This window comes from Scophthalmus maximus, chromosome 2 (assembly GCF_022379125.1).
Source record: "Scophthalmus maximus strain ysfricsl-2021 chromosome 2, ASM2237912v1, whole genome shotgun sequence".
In the NCBI taxonomy this organism is placed as follows: domain Eukaryota; kingdom Metazoa; phylum Chordata; class Actinopteri; order Pleuronectiformes; family Scophthalmidae; genus Scophthalmus; species Scophthalmus maximus.
Window position 1 is genome coordinate 6,537,866 of NC_061516.1, and position 17,444 is coordinate 6,555,309.

A 17,444-nucleotide genomic window follows, 5' to 3' on the forward strand; every position below is an offset into this window, starting at 1 on the left:
ATGTGTGAGCCGCAGCAGGAAGCTTCTCCCAGCAGCGTTCAGCCCAGTCGCTCTCCTCCTCCCACAGCCGAGCCCAGTAAGTTGGCTTCTGTCTTCACTCTGGTGTAGAGGAGGCCCGACTACTGGATGAAATGACGGATGGAGACGATCGTTGTGAATTTCACAACACTTGGCCTGACTTTTGTTTTTTCCAACTGATGACTCACAACAAACCTGTTTCTGTTCTACGAGTGTCCACATTCAGTAACATCAGCTCTCAGCACTAGAAGCTGACGCAGTTTAATCACAGACCCCTGAATCAGACGATCGATCCTAATGAACTTAGTCAAAGGAGCGTTTTAAAGAAGTGCGTCTGAGCCTTAAATACATGATATATCTTTAATAGTGGACAGAAGGGCACACTGCTGACTTTCATTCAGCACGGTGAAGCAAAGTGTGGAGGGTCAAACACAATCCTGCCGCAGATGTACTCCTTGACAAAGAGTTCCTTTAAACGAGCCCATCAGGAGCCAACTGGCTGCATGCTGTATAGTTAGTTTAGTGCTGTGGGAAGCAGTCTGACTGTTTCACTGTCAGTCAGCACTAATGTGACGTCCAGGACGAGCAGAGCAGAGGGAGAGGGTCCGACTGAGGACGACTGGTCACAGGTGAACTGAGCTCTGACAGGCAGCAGCCTGGGTCCAGGGCACGGGGTCACAACACTGATGCCACTCACTCACTCACTCACTCACTCTCTCACACACACTCACACACACACACACACACACACACACACACACAGACACACACAGACAAACACGGACACACACGGACACACACGGACACACACAGGACTTTCAACAGAGAAAGTAATGGAACAAGGACACGATCGTTCTCTGGAAGACAAACAACTTCCCCCTGTCGCAATGCACATCTGAAAACACAAGGATGTTTGAATTTGAGAGGACTATCCTGCAATATCTAACATTCATAAGAAACACCACAAGGCTTCACACAGAATCCAATCAACTAAAACATCATCAAGTTGATGATTGATTTGTTTGTTCCACTCTGTCCCATTAAAAGGGTGGGACCACAAACTGAAAACAGACGTCCAAATTCCATTCAGTCAGACACATAACTGGGAATAAATGATGACTGTAAATCATCAGACAAACATATTGAGACATCCTCTTGTACAATTTCGAAACAAGAATTTGCCAACACGCAGCCCCTCAGACAACAAATGTGCATTAAGGCAAACTCTGTGGGACAGGGAATGTGACTTGAACAACAGCTGGGGGGGGGGGACCATCTGAGGCTCCTGCTGCTGACCCCCAAGCCCCCGCCGCTGAGGCCACACGTCCATCACCTGCTCAGGGAGGAATCCTTGATGGGTTTCCGTGGGAAATACCAGACAAAGACATCAGACGGCCGAGCGGCCGACAGCCTCATGCCACCCATTCTGTTACGTGACCCGTGCCACCGTGTGTACAGTCGTACAGGAAGTGGAGGTGTGCTGGGTACAGTCGCACTGCGCCTCCTGGTCCGGGAAACAACGGCTGAGTTCCAAAGTGCTTTCATGGTAAGAATAGCAGACAGCTGGCGACCTCCGTCACCTGGCCTGTCTGCCCGCGTCAGACAGAACTGCTCTGTTCAACGTACAGAGCTACAACAATGTACACGACGTTGGATGGCACGTGTCTAATAATTAATCGTTTTTTTAAGAAGATTATAATTCACTTTCTGGTGTTTATATGCAAATAGAAAAACAAAAACCTGCACACATCTGGGGCTCAGTCCAGCATGAAGTCAACAGATATTACTACTTCACATGCAGCATTAATGTACATTGATTCGACTACGTGTAAGTTGGTACAAGCGAACTCAGCGAGATCAATCGTCACGTGGTCACGAGCATCAACCTGTTGCCCCAGTGAGGAATCTCAGAACCAAGGATTCAAATTAAAATCCAGAAACTCCCCTCCCCATCTTGTGACTGTCACTGATTAGCGTTCATGTCATAGTCAGATGAGACTGGGACAGTTCACTGGACACCAGCACATCAGAGAAGTGCACTTCTCACTGAACAACATCGCCGCGCTCACAATCGCCCCGAAGGAGGCCGCCCCCAGATGTGAGCGCTGATGATCTTGAGTGTTGATGATGTGAGATAAAACTGTGCAGTCGCTCAGTTCTGCGTGAGTGATTCCTGGCAGGGGAAGGGGAGGACGGAGGGATTCGTTACATGGAGCGCTGGCTCCTTGTTCTAGCTCTGACCAGATCGGACCAGAATGCAATGGCTCTGGGCCGGAGTGCGGTGGGTCGGTGGTGGGAGCCCGTAAACCTCACCCCTGCCGACTAAATGGCTTTTGTCCTCGTGTTTTTCTGCCGTTGTTTCTTATTTTCTCAATGAATTATTTGTGGACTCTTAGCTTTTGTATGCTGAATATTTTAGGAAGTGCACATCTGTGCTCTCTGTAGTCCTTGGTTCAAGAAGCAAACTTTGAGATGTGGCTTTGTTTTCAGAAATGAGGGAGGAGAAAAGCAGATTGCAACTAATAAATACAGTAGTCAAACACCTAAACTACAAGGTTTTTAGAGCTGTGTCCTGTTGGTGATCGCTGGTTAGACATCCCACCAGTCGTTTTCTCAAGTAAAAGTAAGCAAACTCTTAAAACTTTATACATCAAGGTTGTGGTGAGAACTCTGATAAATTGCCTTAATGTCAATGAGCAGTCAAGTTGCGTTGTTCATCATTTAGCCAGCAGGTTTTGAAAATGAAGAAGAATTCATAGAGAGAAAAATGATATGAGTTTGGTCTGGATCATATTTTTTTAACTGTCCATCGTTATGGACAAAATGTTATAGGAGTGCAATGCTTTACGTTAACAGGGAAAAAACTGGAGCTTTGCATTGAGGCAGATGAAAGAAAGTTCAAAAATAATCCTGCTTTGATTTTTAATCATCATTTTTTCATCCTTTGTACATTGTGGCTGACCAACGTGACTGTGAACTGGAGGGTTTGTTCAGTAGATTGACTTCTTTGCTGTGGTTTCTTTCCACATGAGGATCATTATTTTTGTCTTGGAAAATCCCTTATAATAATGCCATGTGATTTTTGTGGCCTATGAGGAATCTGGGTTCTGTTCAGGTTACCGTTTAAGCTCCGATGACCATTGTATAAATATGTTAATCTGACTTTGGAAGTGGAGCAGCCTTGTGAAAGGAAATGGACGAGTAGATAACGTGGTCATTTTGGGAACGACTCTGCACTCTGAGAGGAAACGAGGCTTCATGCTGAGAAACTGACAATTTAGCTTAATTACAATCTTAATGGTAAAAGAAATCAGGAAATCCCGGACGCAGATGGGCGGTGGAATATTCCCTGGCTCATCCTGTTTTGACCTAAATTTCCTCCCATTTTCTGGTTTTCCATCATTTAGTCCAGGTCAATACACAGAACCGCTCCTCCAGTGTCGACAGGACAACATTGTGGGACAGTCTGTGAGTGTGTGATCGGACATTTTGAGTGACCTGACGCGGTGAAGGCAGATGAACCCTTGAGTCACGGTGAAATCCATGCAGACCAACATGTGAAGCCCCTCGATTGGAGCCCAGACAGGGGCCAGCCACCATGTTACAAACTCGTGGCCTATGTGTGGCATCCTGACAAATATCTGAGGCACTCACTTACCAAGTATGCCCTCACACACATTTGGCCAAGGGGCCGTTTATGTTGAGCTCCTGCTCCAGCTCGAGGCCCAGAAACGCACGGACAATCCACGTACTCGTGATGGTTTCTGACAGAATCAGCAAATTCCATTAATGCTCCTTCATATCCACTATTCCAATTCTCTTTAAGTATTTATTCCTGTTCCAGCCAACTCGACTTGGAATGAGGGTAGTGCCTCATAACTGATGAGGAGGTTTGAGGCAGAGGAAGAGGAAGAGCACTCAGCTGTAGCTCTTCACGATCATCGCGTGGACTTTCACCTGAAAGATTCAGATCAATGCCGCTTTGAAGACTTTCGGCCAAAAGTGCGATCAACTCCAGTTCAATCCCGACACATTTACCACCAAGGAGCCCGAGGGGAAGCCGGCCCTCGCAGCATATGTCCAGACAGTCTGGTGACAATCTGTCAGCTCGGTCTGTCCAGTCAGCTGAGTGCACACTGTGCTTCCGACGGCTGGTGGGCTTCTACAGCAGAGCAGCTCATCAGAGACTAGATACATGAGAGAAAACACTACTTGTGTGTCTCTCATTTACTCCTTTAAAGGAATAGTTACATTTGTAGAAAGTGTGCCTATAGCTCCAGATGGACGACGTTATGTCTGTAGGTAAATATGAAGCTACAGCAGCTTCGCTTTGCATAAAGACAGGTGAGAACATCTGCCGACCAGCACCTCTGAGGCTCAATAACTAACATCTCACTTGTTTTAAGATGTACAACTTGTCATTTTGCAGTGACCAGGTGTCGAGCAGAGACTCCAGGAAGTGAATGCTCCCATCAAAAAAATAGCCCAACGAATAGCTCCTTTTAAAGGAACGGAGAATTGTGATTATATATTTATTTATTCATCTTTTGGATGAGAGAAGATATAAGATGATAATTAGTGACTAAATGAGCTATTTCGGTGGATTTTGTGTCTTGAAGCAAAATGTCCCTACACCGCTGACCTGACTTGAACACATCAAACTAGGTTCAATTTGTAATATTTTACTGTACTTCCCAGGCTGCCTTGACATGGTGCTATCACAGTTACGACGCCCTGTTTCCAGACGAGATTGTGGACGTGACAGCCCTAATGAAGACGACATAACACATAACGTCTGCTGATAAAAAGTCAAAGTGACATCTGAATTACAGCGGGCTCAGTTTCCACAGCAGGCAGTTGTGGCAAATGTCCCGAAGCAAATTTGAACCAAGATCTAATTTGTGATTTATTCTCACGGTCAGCAGAAGAATGAGATTTCACCTCAGGGGGCCTCAGTAGTGAATATGACCTGGAAGAAACACTGCATCACCACTATGGCTGTTACACACACACACACACACACACACACACATGGTTCATCATTACTAATAACTCATTTGGATGAGCTCTCTGAAATCCCCTCCTCAGCGACTCAGTCCATGCTTCACATAGATTTCTAACCTTCTATGTATTTTCAATAAGAGGGTTATATGTTTCAGAACTTGGTTGTCATTCCTGAGCTACACTGTGCTCATCGAGTCAGAAAATACCAGGCTTGCCAGCATGTTATAAATAATTTCCTCATTTTATTCATTTTTAAGTTGAGAACATCGCGGTCCGGGTCTCTCTCACTGACCAATCCCCATCCATCATTTTCACACTGCATCCCAGAGGAAGACACCAACTCACATCAAGTCCTCCGACACCACCGGCAGGACGTCCTGTCAACCAGCCTGGACCTTCAAACACACGCTCTAATTGTTCTCTTTGCAATAATCATATCAAGCATATTTACAGCAGTGCTGTATGACAGAGCTCAGATTTGATCTACATACACTGCTGCTTGTCCATTATCTCCCCCACAAATACATTAAACTCGTCGCTCATCCTTCCTGGAGGCGATGATCCTGATGATCCCGACCAGGAAGCGCTCTCCTCGGCTCCTCCAGCTGTTCTGAGTCTCCAAGGTAACAGTTAGATCTTCTCAGGGTTGTGGCAATGTGTCATCAGATGAGTTGAATCATCATTAGTCACTTTGATATAATACACAGAGTGATTTACAAGGGACGGATTAAACCCCCTCCCCTCCCCATCTTGATTCTAATGAACAGGTCAGGAGTCATATTTCTTAATGCTGTTTCTCCCCCTGTGACTCAACCTCCCTTGCTTTATGTCTTATAACTGACCTGACATCACCAAACATCTGCGAGCTGTAATGTTACTGCAGTTTTTATCCTAATTCTCATCGACACAAATGTCTCTGTTGCACATGATTGGATGGTGAACTGTGATCAGACACCTGAGGCTGTCATGACTCTGCCTTGTGGATATTTTTAGACGGTAATTGCCCTTTTGTTACAGCCTGCTAAACAAAAGATGAATCCACAGCGATTATCTGGTTATGACTCTCGGCGGGAGCGCAGCCTCCGGCTCTGTCCTCTGCGACCACACATGTAGTTCAATGCCTCTGCCGTGTCATTAATGTTACCACTAATTATTTCACTAAGCTGACAGCATCCCAGTGTGTGATCGATCTCTTCTGACCTATTGACGTCCTGCGTCGGTGTTTGGCGAGGCGATGGACCTTGTGACCGCAGATATCATCAAACCGGAAACTGCCCCGAGCTCCGGCAGCGCGGAGGCATCTCGGACATTATCCTGTTGATCTACAGTCTAAACATTGAATAATGATGTCTTGTCAAAACAAACGACCACTTGGCTCTGCAATCATTTCCACAAGCTCATTACCCGAAACAGGATGACAATTAACTGGCCTTTCTCGTGAGTCCTCTCCTGGCCCTGCGTCTCAAGGAGAAAACACACTGAGCCCATTATACTATCTTCAGATGGAGTTTTTTTTTTGGCCTGAAGGCTGGTTCCAGTTTATGGTTCTTTCACATGTCTTATTGACATTTGAAGCACGCACATGCCACCGCCAGCATGTTAACGTCTGCCTTTCAACCTCAGCCCGTGCCGTGGTCCCCGCGACTGCTCCTCCTCCCGCCTCCGGAGATGAAACGTCACGCCCTGCCTAGTTTCTGAATGCCTCGGACGAGCAACGCCGCTGAGCTTTCTTCACAACTCCCCCTTCGGGCCCTGACCTCGGCCGGCTCATCCACAGGCCTGCCTTTTATCTGCGAGGGAGAACAGGTGGTTCTGATTGTTAGCCTGCGAGCTTACGGGGCGGAGGACTCGCCCTCCATGTGTTTTCTGTTTGGAATGCCGCATTTGCTAACGTGCACACTCAGGTTTGGGAGGGACGCGGCAGATATTTCTGGTTACGCCCGCGATGCTGCTCAAAACACAACCGCCCACTCCTGCTCAGCTGTTCCGGCTCATTCCGCAGTGAGGGCCATGTGCCACGCCGACTTGATCCCGCGGAGGGGACTGTTGTTGCACACATATCCACATGGCTGGCTCCAAGATCACTGTATTGAGTGGTTTTGTAGAAAGGAATAAGCACAGACCAGCCCATCTTCTTCCTGCTGTTCAATCTGACACGTCTCACTCTGCTCAGATCAACTCCTGACTTATGATAGTGTCTGTCTGTCCCCGTTTTACTTCCCGGCAGACAAATGTCAGACGGCATCTGACTTGCCGCCCGGTGCCCCGGGAAACGTCCGACCACGTGCACCTCGGAGCAGCGCCGCGATCGGCAGCTCCCCGCCACACAACACAAACAGGGAGAGAGAAAAGGCAAACACTGGGCCGACTACAGACAAATGTTTGAAGAGAGAGCTGTGTCACGTCATCCGATGAGCTCTCTGACTGATGCAGTGACTTATCAGCAGAAAACACAGGGAGGCTCCACGGCAATCCGGTGCACAGATTTCCCCCTTATCTTATCCGTTCAGATAAAGATTAGGCCGGCAGCCATGAGCGAAAACAAAGATAATGTCAAGTCATAGAAAAGCCAGTTGTCAGAGGAGGACAATCCAGTTTCGACACTTGAGCCGGTGTGAAAGGTGATTAACGGGTGACGACGCGTTGGTCCATCGGAGTCTCCTTTTCAAGTGGTCGCTGATCAAGTTCTTACATTTCTATTTGTCTTAGTCGTGAAATTATCTCTTTATTTAACTCCAGGTAAATAAGAGAATGTACCGATGTTCTCCGTGATCTCGGTTTACATCTGCTCAGTATCCATCCACATATCTTGGCCGTATTATTGGCAGATGTCCTCTGGAAGGCCGCACCACTTTCTTTGGACTATCTGGAGTGAAACGGCTCAGTTGAAGCCAACAGTGGAAAATGTCAGAGCATTCCATTAGATCAGATTGGAAAGTCCGTCGTACGCACGCTTACTTAAAATAACAGCGGCACCGCTCTGCTGACGGATGATATATGCAGCTATGTTCAGTCCAGCTGGGTTTGGCCTTCGCTTGGAGCGGCTGGAGTTTGCGTGGTCATTAAGACGATAGTCGCCCAAAGAATGTCACGAATCGAAAATAACAAGCAGCTCCCCGACACGGAAATAACACAGCGCGGTGAGGAAGAACTCACTTCGTGGAAGAGCGAGAACCACATTTGGAGCAGAGCCGCTCCAAAGGACAAGAAACGTTCTAATCGCAGTCAGCGGCTCCGGGTAATAGAGTTAGTAATTCATCCAGGCTTGTCCTGTCCGCTGCTGGGAGCGAGTCGGCCACATGGCTCGGCCCCGTTCAGGCGAGACAAAAGACATTCTTAAATCTTCACCAGTTCACAGACCACCCGACCCCCCCACCCCCCGAACATGTCCATTGTGCTGCTCCCATGCCCCGTCACAAATCTACCCAGAGGAACGTCACTAAGAGAAGCGACTGGGGAATGTGGCGCAAGGGGGGAATAGGACACGGTGCCCACGGCCACGAGGTGCGTGAGGAGAGAGCGGTGTCCCCACACAGCAACAGGTTTTCAAAGAGTATGAGCCAAACTGCCACGGGCGGGAGATCACAGGAGGGTCTCGGGACCCGGGGCCTCACACCTCCACTCATCCACGTCCGGATGGGAAGCGGTGACCGGGACACACTCGTTCACGCTCGGACAGAGGAGAAGAATCCAAAGTTACACTCCATATGAAGTTTTGGGAAACTGTGATATAGTGAAGCGACACATGGGCCCAGTGGAGTTTACACGGGGTCGCGTCAGCAAGCGTCTCCTTCCTGTTCCTGCCTTCTCTGTTTGAGAAGAGGAGCAACGTGGAGTGGAATCAGAATAATGAGCAACACGCAACAAGTGTCGTGTAAGTACAGGAGGTGACGTCACATTAATATGTGAGACTGGGGGGGCGTTATGTCGCATCACTATACATCCAACATCTCCCCGAACATTTACTCCACAGACACAAGTCTCACTGTTCACCTGGGACTGGAACTTCGACACACACACACACACACACACACACACTCACACACACTCACTCACACACACACGCACACACTCACTCTCACACACGCACACACTCACACACACTCACACTCACACACACTCTCACACACACACACACTCACTCACACACACTCTCACACACACACACACACACACTCACTCACACACACACACACACTCACACACACACTCACACACACACACACACACACACACTCACAAACACACACACACAGACACTCACACACACATACACACACTCACAAACACACACACACTCTCACACACACACACACACACGGTCGACCCGCGGAGCGATGGAGGTCTCGAGCAGCGCGGATCCTCTCTCCTCTCTCCCGCGGCTCGCGGCGACAGTAAGTTGTATTTAAAATGGCGACTCGTCTATTTGTCGTTTTGTTGAGAGAAGTGAAACGGTCCTGAAGTGTTCACACGGACTTCACGACTCGAACTCTCGTCAGTCCGCCGCCGCGACTTTGACGCTAGTTGCGTCCGGACCGTTACTTTCCGACGCGCTGAGCGCAGTTTGTCTGTTTCTGATGGAAAACACCCCGAACCTCGAGCGACCCGCCGGACAAGTGACCGCCTCCCCCCGGGGTCCCACCCGGGGTCCCCCCCGAGGGCAGCCGGCCCACGGTCGGAGCGTGTTTGAGTACTTACAGTGAGTTGAGAGGAGAGTCAGGAGGCAAGCCAGACGTGCTCTCGCCATCTTGGAGTCGATGCAATGCACGGTCGGACCGGACGAACATGCGCAAAGTAGTCTGAGGAGAGGGAGGGGGAGAGAGAGAGGGAGGGGGAGGGAGAGGAGGAGGGGGAGGGAGGGAGAGGAGGAGGGGGAGGGGGAGGGAGGGAGAGAGAGAGGGGGAGGGAGGGGGAGGGAGGGAGAGAGAGAGGGAGGGAGAGAGGGAGAGAGAGAGAGGGAGGGAGGGGGAGAGAGAGGGAGGGGGAGGGAGAGAGAGGGAGGGGGAGGGAGAGAGAGGGAGGAGGAGGGAGGGGGAGGGAGAGAGGGAGGGAGGGAGAGAGAGGAGGAGGGAGGGAGGGAGAGAGAGAGAGGGAGGGAGGGGGAGAGAGAGGGAGGGGGAGGGAGAGAGAGGAGGAGGGAGAGAGGGAGAGAGAGAGAGGGAGGGAGAGAGGGAGAGAGAGAGAGGGAGGGAGGGGGAGAGAGAGAGAGAGAGGAGGAGGGAGAGAGGGAGAGAGAGAGAGGGAGGGAGGGGGAGAGAGAGGAGGAGGGAGAGAGAGAGAGGGAGAGAGAGAGGAGGGAGGGAGGGAGAGAGGGGGAGGGAGGGAGAGAAAGAGAGAGAGGGAGGGAGGGAGTGGGAGAGAGAGGGAGAGAGAGAGAGGGGGGGGGGCTATTACATTGGGTTACCATAGCTACCGAAAGCATCAGTCACACAGACAAGAATTTATAGTTGACATGATGTGGGAGGTTCATACTGAAGGTATGGACAGCAGCAGGGAGCTCCGACAGGAAGCAGCCTGTCTGTGTGGGACTGAAGCAGTTATTCAGCTGTATTGTAGTTAGAAAAAAACATAGGCGATAAAAAAACCTTTATTACCTTAATACAAAAGGTATTAATAAAGGTATTTCACTGTAAATCCACTGGTAAGCTCCTGGATGGGAAATAAAAACATCCATCTGTAGTCACTTCTCTTGCCACTTGAACGTCCATGGTAATGTGTAATGTCTGCTGAGCCTGGTACCGTCAGCAGTGCTGTGGCAGGCTTTCAATAAAACATAAATCGTAGCCCTGTCCGGTATGTCGGATCCCGGTGCTCCGGCCGAGTCAGCCCACAGCTTTAGCCCACATACAGATAGGACAGCGGCGGCCCTGCAGTCACAGATCTGGTTCTGGACCTCCACTTCCAGTCACATCCATTACTCGCATGTTCTCCCTCTGAGCCTTGATGCAGTCCGGAATGTAAACGCACCTCAGACCAGGACACGAGTCAGCTGCTCCAAACACCAAGGTGACCTGCATCTGTGTGCTGCAGAAACACCTAATATCCTCCAGCACTTCACGGGACCACACGGTGAATATCAATACTGCATCATCATAGCCAAATAGGATATAATTGCATTACTCACTGCGTACTTCATTACCAGTGTGTCTAAATATAGAAGTATGTACAATTATGCTGGCAAGCGTATGAATTGTCTTACATAACATATGTAAATCTGTCACTCGTTCACAGATGAGATGTGAATCAGGTGTGGTTTTAACAACACGGTCACCTGAAGGGGATCATTTAAACATAAGAGTTATTAAAATACTGAGGTAATGATATGTTCAGAAACCTTTCCATGATTACAAATAATCAGTTAGAATTTATATTTGAATATATTATTGTGACTGGACCGTTCTCTTCAAGGTGGAACCTACTTTTCATCAAAGCATCTCACAGTTCTAACAGTTATATAAAACTGTGGAAAATGTCTTCTTCATGCAATAGATACGTTGTGTTTATCAATGTAACTGTAATTCTACACCAGAACACCAAAGCAGATCAAGAACTATCTGTCAATATGTCTTTGGACAAAACAGGTTACAACTGTTCACAGAGCAACACTGATCAGATATGACAGAGGAGGGTTTAGTCTCGTCTGTTCCAGTGGCACTGTGTGCAGTTTGACCGTTTATTCATTTATTCAATTGATTCAAAATCTTAACCCTGTCCCTTCTAATAGCATTTAAAATTAATAAGTACTGTACAATTAGAAATAATTCATATCTGTTGTTATAACATGATTTTTGTCATGAACCTAATCAAAGGCCTATAGAAACATGGTCTTGCCCATCATTGATTTTGATCATTTTAATTTGCAATATTAAAAATTGTGGATCTAAAGCACAATAATCCTCCACTGTATCATAACACATTGTGCTTTGTCATGACTATTAAATACAAAAACAACAAAAATGTGGAAGCTGAATTTCGATTTTTAGCAACATGTGTTTTGGATTTCGTGGGTTGTATTTGAGATGAACTCAACTTCATGTCTGTTCTTCATTAAAACTGTGCTGGAAACACACACACACACACACACACACACACACACACACACACTCACACACACTCTCTCACAGTCTCATTGTGCTCTGAGGGTTTATTACTGACACTGAACACATTGTTTCTTGTAAACTCGCAGACGTGTTCACTGGAACACTTCCGTGTAAGGTGAGCTCTCTGGCTTTAAAATAAATAACTGTTTAAATAACTGTAATTATGAAAGTGTGTTATCGTGTTAAGGCAAACAGAAGTGGACCAAGGGGCTTTAATGTACTCTGCTGCCACTGCCGGGGTCTCTGTCTCAGTTCATGATGACGAAGGATGTCGAGGCAGATTCAATAAGAGACTGATTTTCCTTTCTTTAGCTCGAATCTATTTCGGCTTGTTTCCTGTTCCTGCTGGTTTGTTGTTGCTCTACAGCCCTTCAACAGCTCGTCATGCAAATTTCGACTGTGTGACTTTAATTGTGTTTTTTCTCATTCATATTTATGTCATTATGCTAAGTGCGCACAGCTGCAGTGCCTGTCATGATTCTTATTTCTGAACAGATCATAACCCTAACCCAGAGCAACAGTTTTAATCCCAATAGAACGCGGTGGTTAAATACAACACAGAAGAGCACATTTGTATTCTGCCGACACATTGTCTACAAATCAAACCTCCTGCTTTCTGTGCTTTTTGCATGGCCGTTTGTGTTTCCATTTTCTCCCATTCCGCTGTGATAAGGCCCGCTGGTGGTCAGAGCCCCTGCACGGTGGGTGCCTCTCTCACAGATGATGCCAGATGGTAATATCTGATGGCATCCCAAAGGACCCGAGATTCCGCCCTAGTCTTTTGTTGCTGTCATGCCAAGCTAATCCTGCAGAATGAACATGGCATGGCAGCACCTTCAGTATGGCCAAAGTACAGATCAGACGAACAGTACACATTTCACCCCTGAATTTACATCAAAATCCACTTTCAGCTGGAAGACTAAAATTCACCCAGATGATTGTTGTGCAAATGAAATAGGGCAAAAAGTGCAGAGACTTTGAGCACCTACTCAGAGAGGCTACAGTAAGCACAGCCGGGTGCAGACACCACTGACATCAAGTCAGACAGTTACCAGGCTGAGTTAGAATGAATAATGACGGCCAGTGATGTTGCATTCCAATATACCTCAGAATCGGAGCTTGGAAGTCGGGGTTGTCGTTCCATCAGAAATTGTGCTCGTCCATCCCGGTGGTGGTCTCGGTCAGGTTTTGTATTTTCAGATGTGGTCAAGTAACCCAGTGTGTCACCTCTGTGTCTGCTATAATTCAAATGGGACTCTTAGAGGATTCGCTACCTGTCATATGCAATGAGATCACAGATCACAGGAACCTTTGATCCTTTGATTATTGCTTCTGCAAGTTTATTATTGGTGCGTTCACAAAATGTTATTCTACATTAATCCTGTTTTAATGGTGTGAATGCTGACGACATAATGTTATTCTACAAGTTTATTATTAGGGCCCGGGCACCAATGTGGGAAGGTGCGTTGTTCCAGGAGATGTGACGATACTCATGACACACCTTACGATACTCAGACATACCTCAGAAATTGTGCTCATCTTTCCAGGTGGTGGTCTCGGTCAGGTTTTGTATTTTCACATGTGGTCAGGTAACTCAGTTTCTCACCTGTGTGTCTGCTATAATTCAAATGGAGTTCTTAGAGGATTCACTACCTGTCATATGCGATGAGATCACAGATCACAGGAGTGTGTGTGCCTTTGATCATTTCGTCAACGGGGATGATATCACATTTGGATCATAATGGAATGTTTTGATTTGACTTGTTTTCATTTTACAGCTGCACTAATTATTCTCAACTCTCGGTTAAAAGTTGTTGGGAAGTAATTCACAATGGTTTATGGGACGAGTAGTTCCTTCACTCTTAAAATAATTATGTTCACAGTCTTATACCTTAGCCGTTTTTTTCTGATTTCCAATTTTTTTTGGGGTTCCAAATAAAATGTTTCTATGGGTATGATTCATCTGGTGGTTTATTGGCTTGGTTCCAGGCTTGAAACTCTGCTCTCACTGCTCTATACAGTACATGCATCCAGAACTAGATAACAATGTAGAAGTGTACTCAAGGTTATCCTCATGAACAACACGATTCTTCACACACCACATTATTTTTTACCTCGGCCATGGAGTTTATGTAGTCTGCAGGGTTACACAAAAACTACGGAACAGATTTCCACATGACTTGGTGGAAGGATGGGACATGGGCCCAGAAAGAACCCATTCAATTCTTTTTTTCCCCTTGAACATTGTGAGATAAGATCATTGATTTCCCAGGGAATAATGCACGGCTCTTAATGAAAAAAAATCAGGCATATTTATGGGACTGATATGCAATGTGGTGCGGCTTGGTGAATTTAAGGGGACTGTTGGCCCTTGGCGGAGGTATGTGCCATTCTAGTTTTATATGTTGTCTTTTATGACTGCTCTGTTTCTCACGCCCTCCTCAATACATCTTACTGAGACTAGCGTGTTACATTCTGCAGCAGTGTGGCAAATATCATGTCACATGTGCCTGCCATACAATCCCACCTCGAACTGAACATGCTTGGGTACGGACGCACTCTCCGGCACTCTTCCCTCACTGACTTCAGAAGTTAAAGAAACAGAGAGAACAATGACATCTTTCATTCCAAATAACATGGCATGGAATAAAAACAATGTCTTATGAGTCATATATTTTGAATATGTAGATTCAAGCAATTTTTACATTTCTTTGATGTCTTAATCTGCAAGAGCGTAACACCTCCTGTGAAAGGTAATCATGTGGATAGGATGTTCTGCTCATGCATCAGGAAATGTGGCTGCTGTGCTGCTCTATTAGTTGTCTGTCCTGATGCTGAACGTGGTAGTCATTATTATTATTATTATTATTATTATTATTATTATTATTATTGGACATGTGACTACTGAAATGTGCTTGTCCTTTCCTTACACCAGCCTTGATGTGTCCTCAGCCCATGATGACATTTTGCCTTTATGGATATTGCTTTGAGCTACTGTAAATGATTACAAGACCAAAAAAAAAAAAAAAATGTAATAAATAAATCCAAACAAGGATCTTTTGAGTTGAGTGAAGACTGTCTAGTCATGGGAGCAGGAGGACCAGGAGACCTCTACCCAGCGAGGAACATAACTGAACATGTACTCCTTACACTTCAGTTATTTCCATCGAACAATGGCTATGTCCCACAGAGAGTAGGCAGATACAACACAGCTGAATTATGCACCACATGCATCAGGTTTCTCAGTCTGATGTGGATGGAGCGGAGTGGGTCTCTGCAACACACACTACATTTGCTCTTTTGTTTTCCTTGTGTTCCTGGTGTCTTTTGAATAATAGAAGTGGCTAGAGACTTATTGAATTCTCAGATTTACTTCCAGCACTTAGAACAACACTCGCCCTTTCTCCATTCAGTCAGAACTCAAGCTGCTGGCACTAAGCCTACATAGAATTCACAAAGCTCTTTCTTCTCTGAGTTTTTCTCTTTTATTGGATTCTCAAAAGACAATCAGATGGACACGGGGAGCAACGCACTGACCTTAGGAACTACAAAAACAACAGAGAGGGTATTTACTTTAGTTTCTTTTCTTAAGATATGTAATATTTCCCTTCACAAGATCTCAGTTACAATTGTGTCCCACCTTCATTCAAAAATCTTCATCTTCACCCTCCACCTCTCCTATATTCTTTATCTCTAGGTTTGGTTAAATTCTTGTTGGAGAATATTTTTGTGGATGCTTTGCTATTGACATGCACAAGTAGGTCAATTGAGGGACAATTGCGAACATCCTTTTCTGTGCAAAGTCCCACTGAAATACCACGTAACGGATTGAACTGTAGTTTGTAGCACTGATAATTGCACCGTAGGTTGCAACGCAATAGACAAGCACACTTTCAAAATGTTACGGGACTCGGCAAGTGGACATTTGTTTTATATTTTCAGGCCCCCGCAGCAAATGTGAATAGATGAAGACAAACTATTTATCTCTGGAGGAACTTCCAGTCGTCTGCTTTAGCTCTTCGTGACCTTGAGGTGCACCAGCCTCTGTAAACACTGTGTCCTCATTACAGGCACGTGTACCAGCAGCCTGCTCATGAGCAGAGCCTTCTGCTGCTCTCTCACCTCAGGCAAACCATTTGTTGTTTCCCTCTCACACAAGCCCACATCTCGCCTCTCCACTTGGAGATCCCCACAGTAACTGGGCACGTTGCAATATTGTGACAGGACCCCCAGCTTTTCAAATAGCAGACGGACGAGTGGGGGCGTTTGCACAGAGAGGAAGAGCACTCCCCTCTGTTTGCCTGATTCAATACGAGTCAACGCTCACCAGCATCGTTTAGGTGATTCCTGAGGTTATTATGGAGAGTGTTTAACCATTCAAGCTGAAAATAGACAATATACTTTAACCTTATGTTTACATATTATGGTTAGGAACTGAACCAGAATGAATATTTGCTGACCAAGAGGGACACTGTTCGATGCTAGAGCTGTACAAGATCAGACAGGATAATTTAGTCCGCACATGAAAAGAAAGGCCTCTTCAACGAAACACCTGTCATCATGGCAAAAAGGAGAATCCACAAACTGTTACTGCTCTCACCAGGTCTTTTGACTTCAATCAGATCTCCTTCAACCATCAAATCAAGCATTTACATGAAAATGTTTATTTGGTTATGTCAATCTCTAAAGAGGAGATCATAGAACAATAGAACGACAGAATCTGGACAGGCATGAGCAGAGAAGGTGAGGTTCAGTAGATCCCAGTAGATCTCAGGTCTCCGTCATCTGAAATACACCTGACAACTTATAGTCAAAGTAGGAACTCCGGCAAGAGTCACTTACAGTAAGTAACCTCTTTCGCCCGAGAACTGCATTTCACATGCACGTTATCTTCATACATCTACAGAGCTACACGAAGAACAATTCGACACACCTCTAGTGATTGCAACCTGGTTCCTCAAGTCATATTAAGAGAGTCTGCATGTGTGCAACTGTGTCATGATGCAAATCAAGTTAACAGAGAGGAATTTGCCATCTTTAACCTCCTCATTGCTGCTCATCATCAAAAAAGAAATAACTGTCTGTAAGATATCTGACCGTATGGACGAGGCTCCGGCGGTATGCATTTCTACAGATACGAGCATCTTTTTGTACACATGAGTGTAGCTGAGGGGCAGGCCTCTAAAGTTCACAGTCGTTGATCGGTTCTGCTCTGAAGACTTTGCCGATCCCCTCGCAGCCGCTGTGGGCCCTGATTGATGAAGCATTCAACAGTGATTCAGTCTCATGTCAACTCGGGCTGACATGCTTTTTCACAGCATG

At 46.3% G+C, this 17,444-nt stretch overlaps 1 protein-coding gene across 2 annotated transcripts in view; it reads right to left on the minus strand.

The window, feature by feature from the left end:
• jam3b (junctional adhesion molecule 3b) overlaps positions 1 to 13,726 on the minus strand; it is a 28,577-nt gene extending 14,851 nt beyond the window's left edge. The window contains exons 1-3 of one of the 2 annotated variants that reach the window (XM_035625807.2): positions 13,644 to 13,726; positions 13,228 to 13,360; positions 9,721 to 9,821 (exon numbers count right to left, since the gene is read on the minus strand). In XM_035625807.2, coding sequence (XP_035481700.2) covers positions 9,721 to 9,769 — 49 coding nt within the window. In that variant the 5' untranslated portion in view covers positions 9,770 to 9,821; positions 13,228 to 13,360; positions 13,644 to 13,726. The remainder of the gene's footprint in view (positions 1 to 9,720; positions 9,822 to 13,227; positions 13,361 to 13,643) is intronic. The other variant, XM_035625808.2, reaches the window with a different exon arrangement.
• Between the last annotated feature and the right edge of the window lie 3,718 nt (positions 13,727 to 17,444).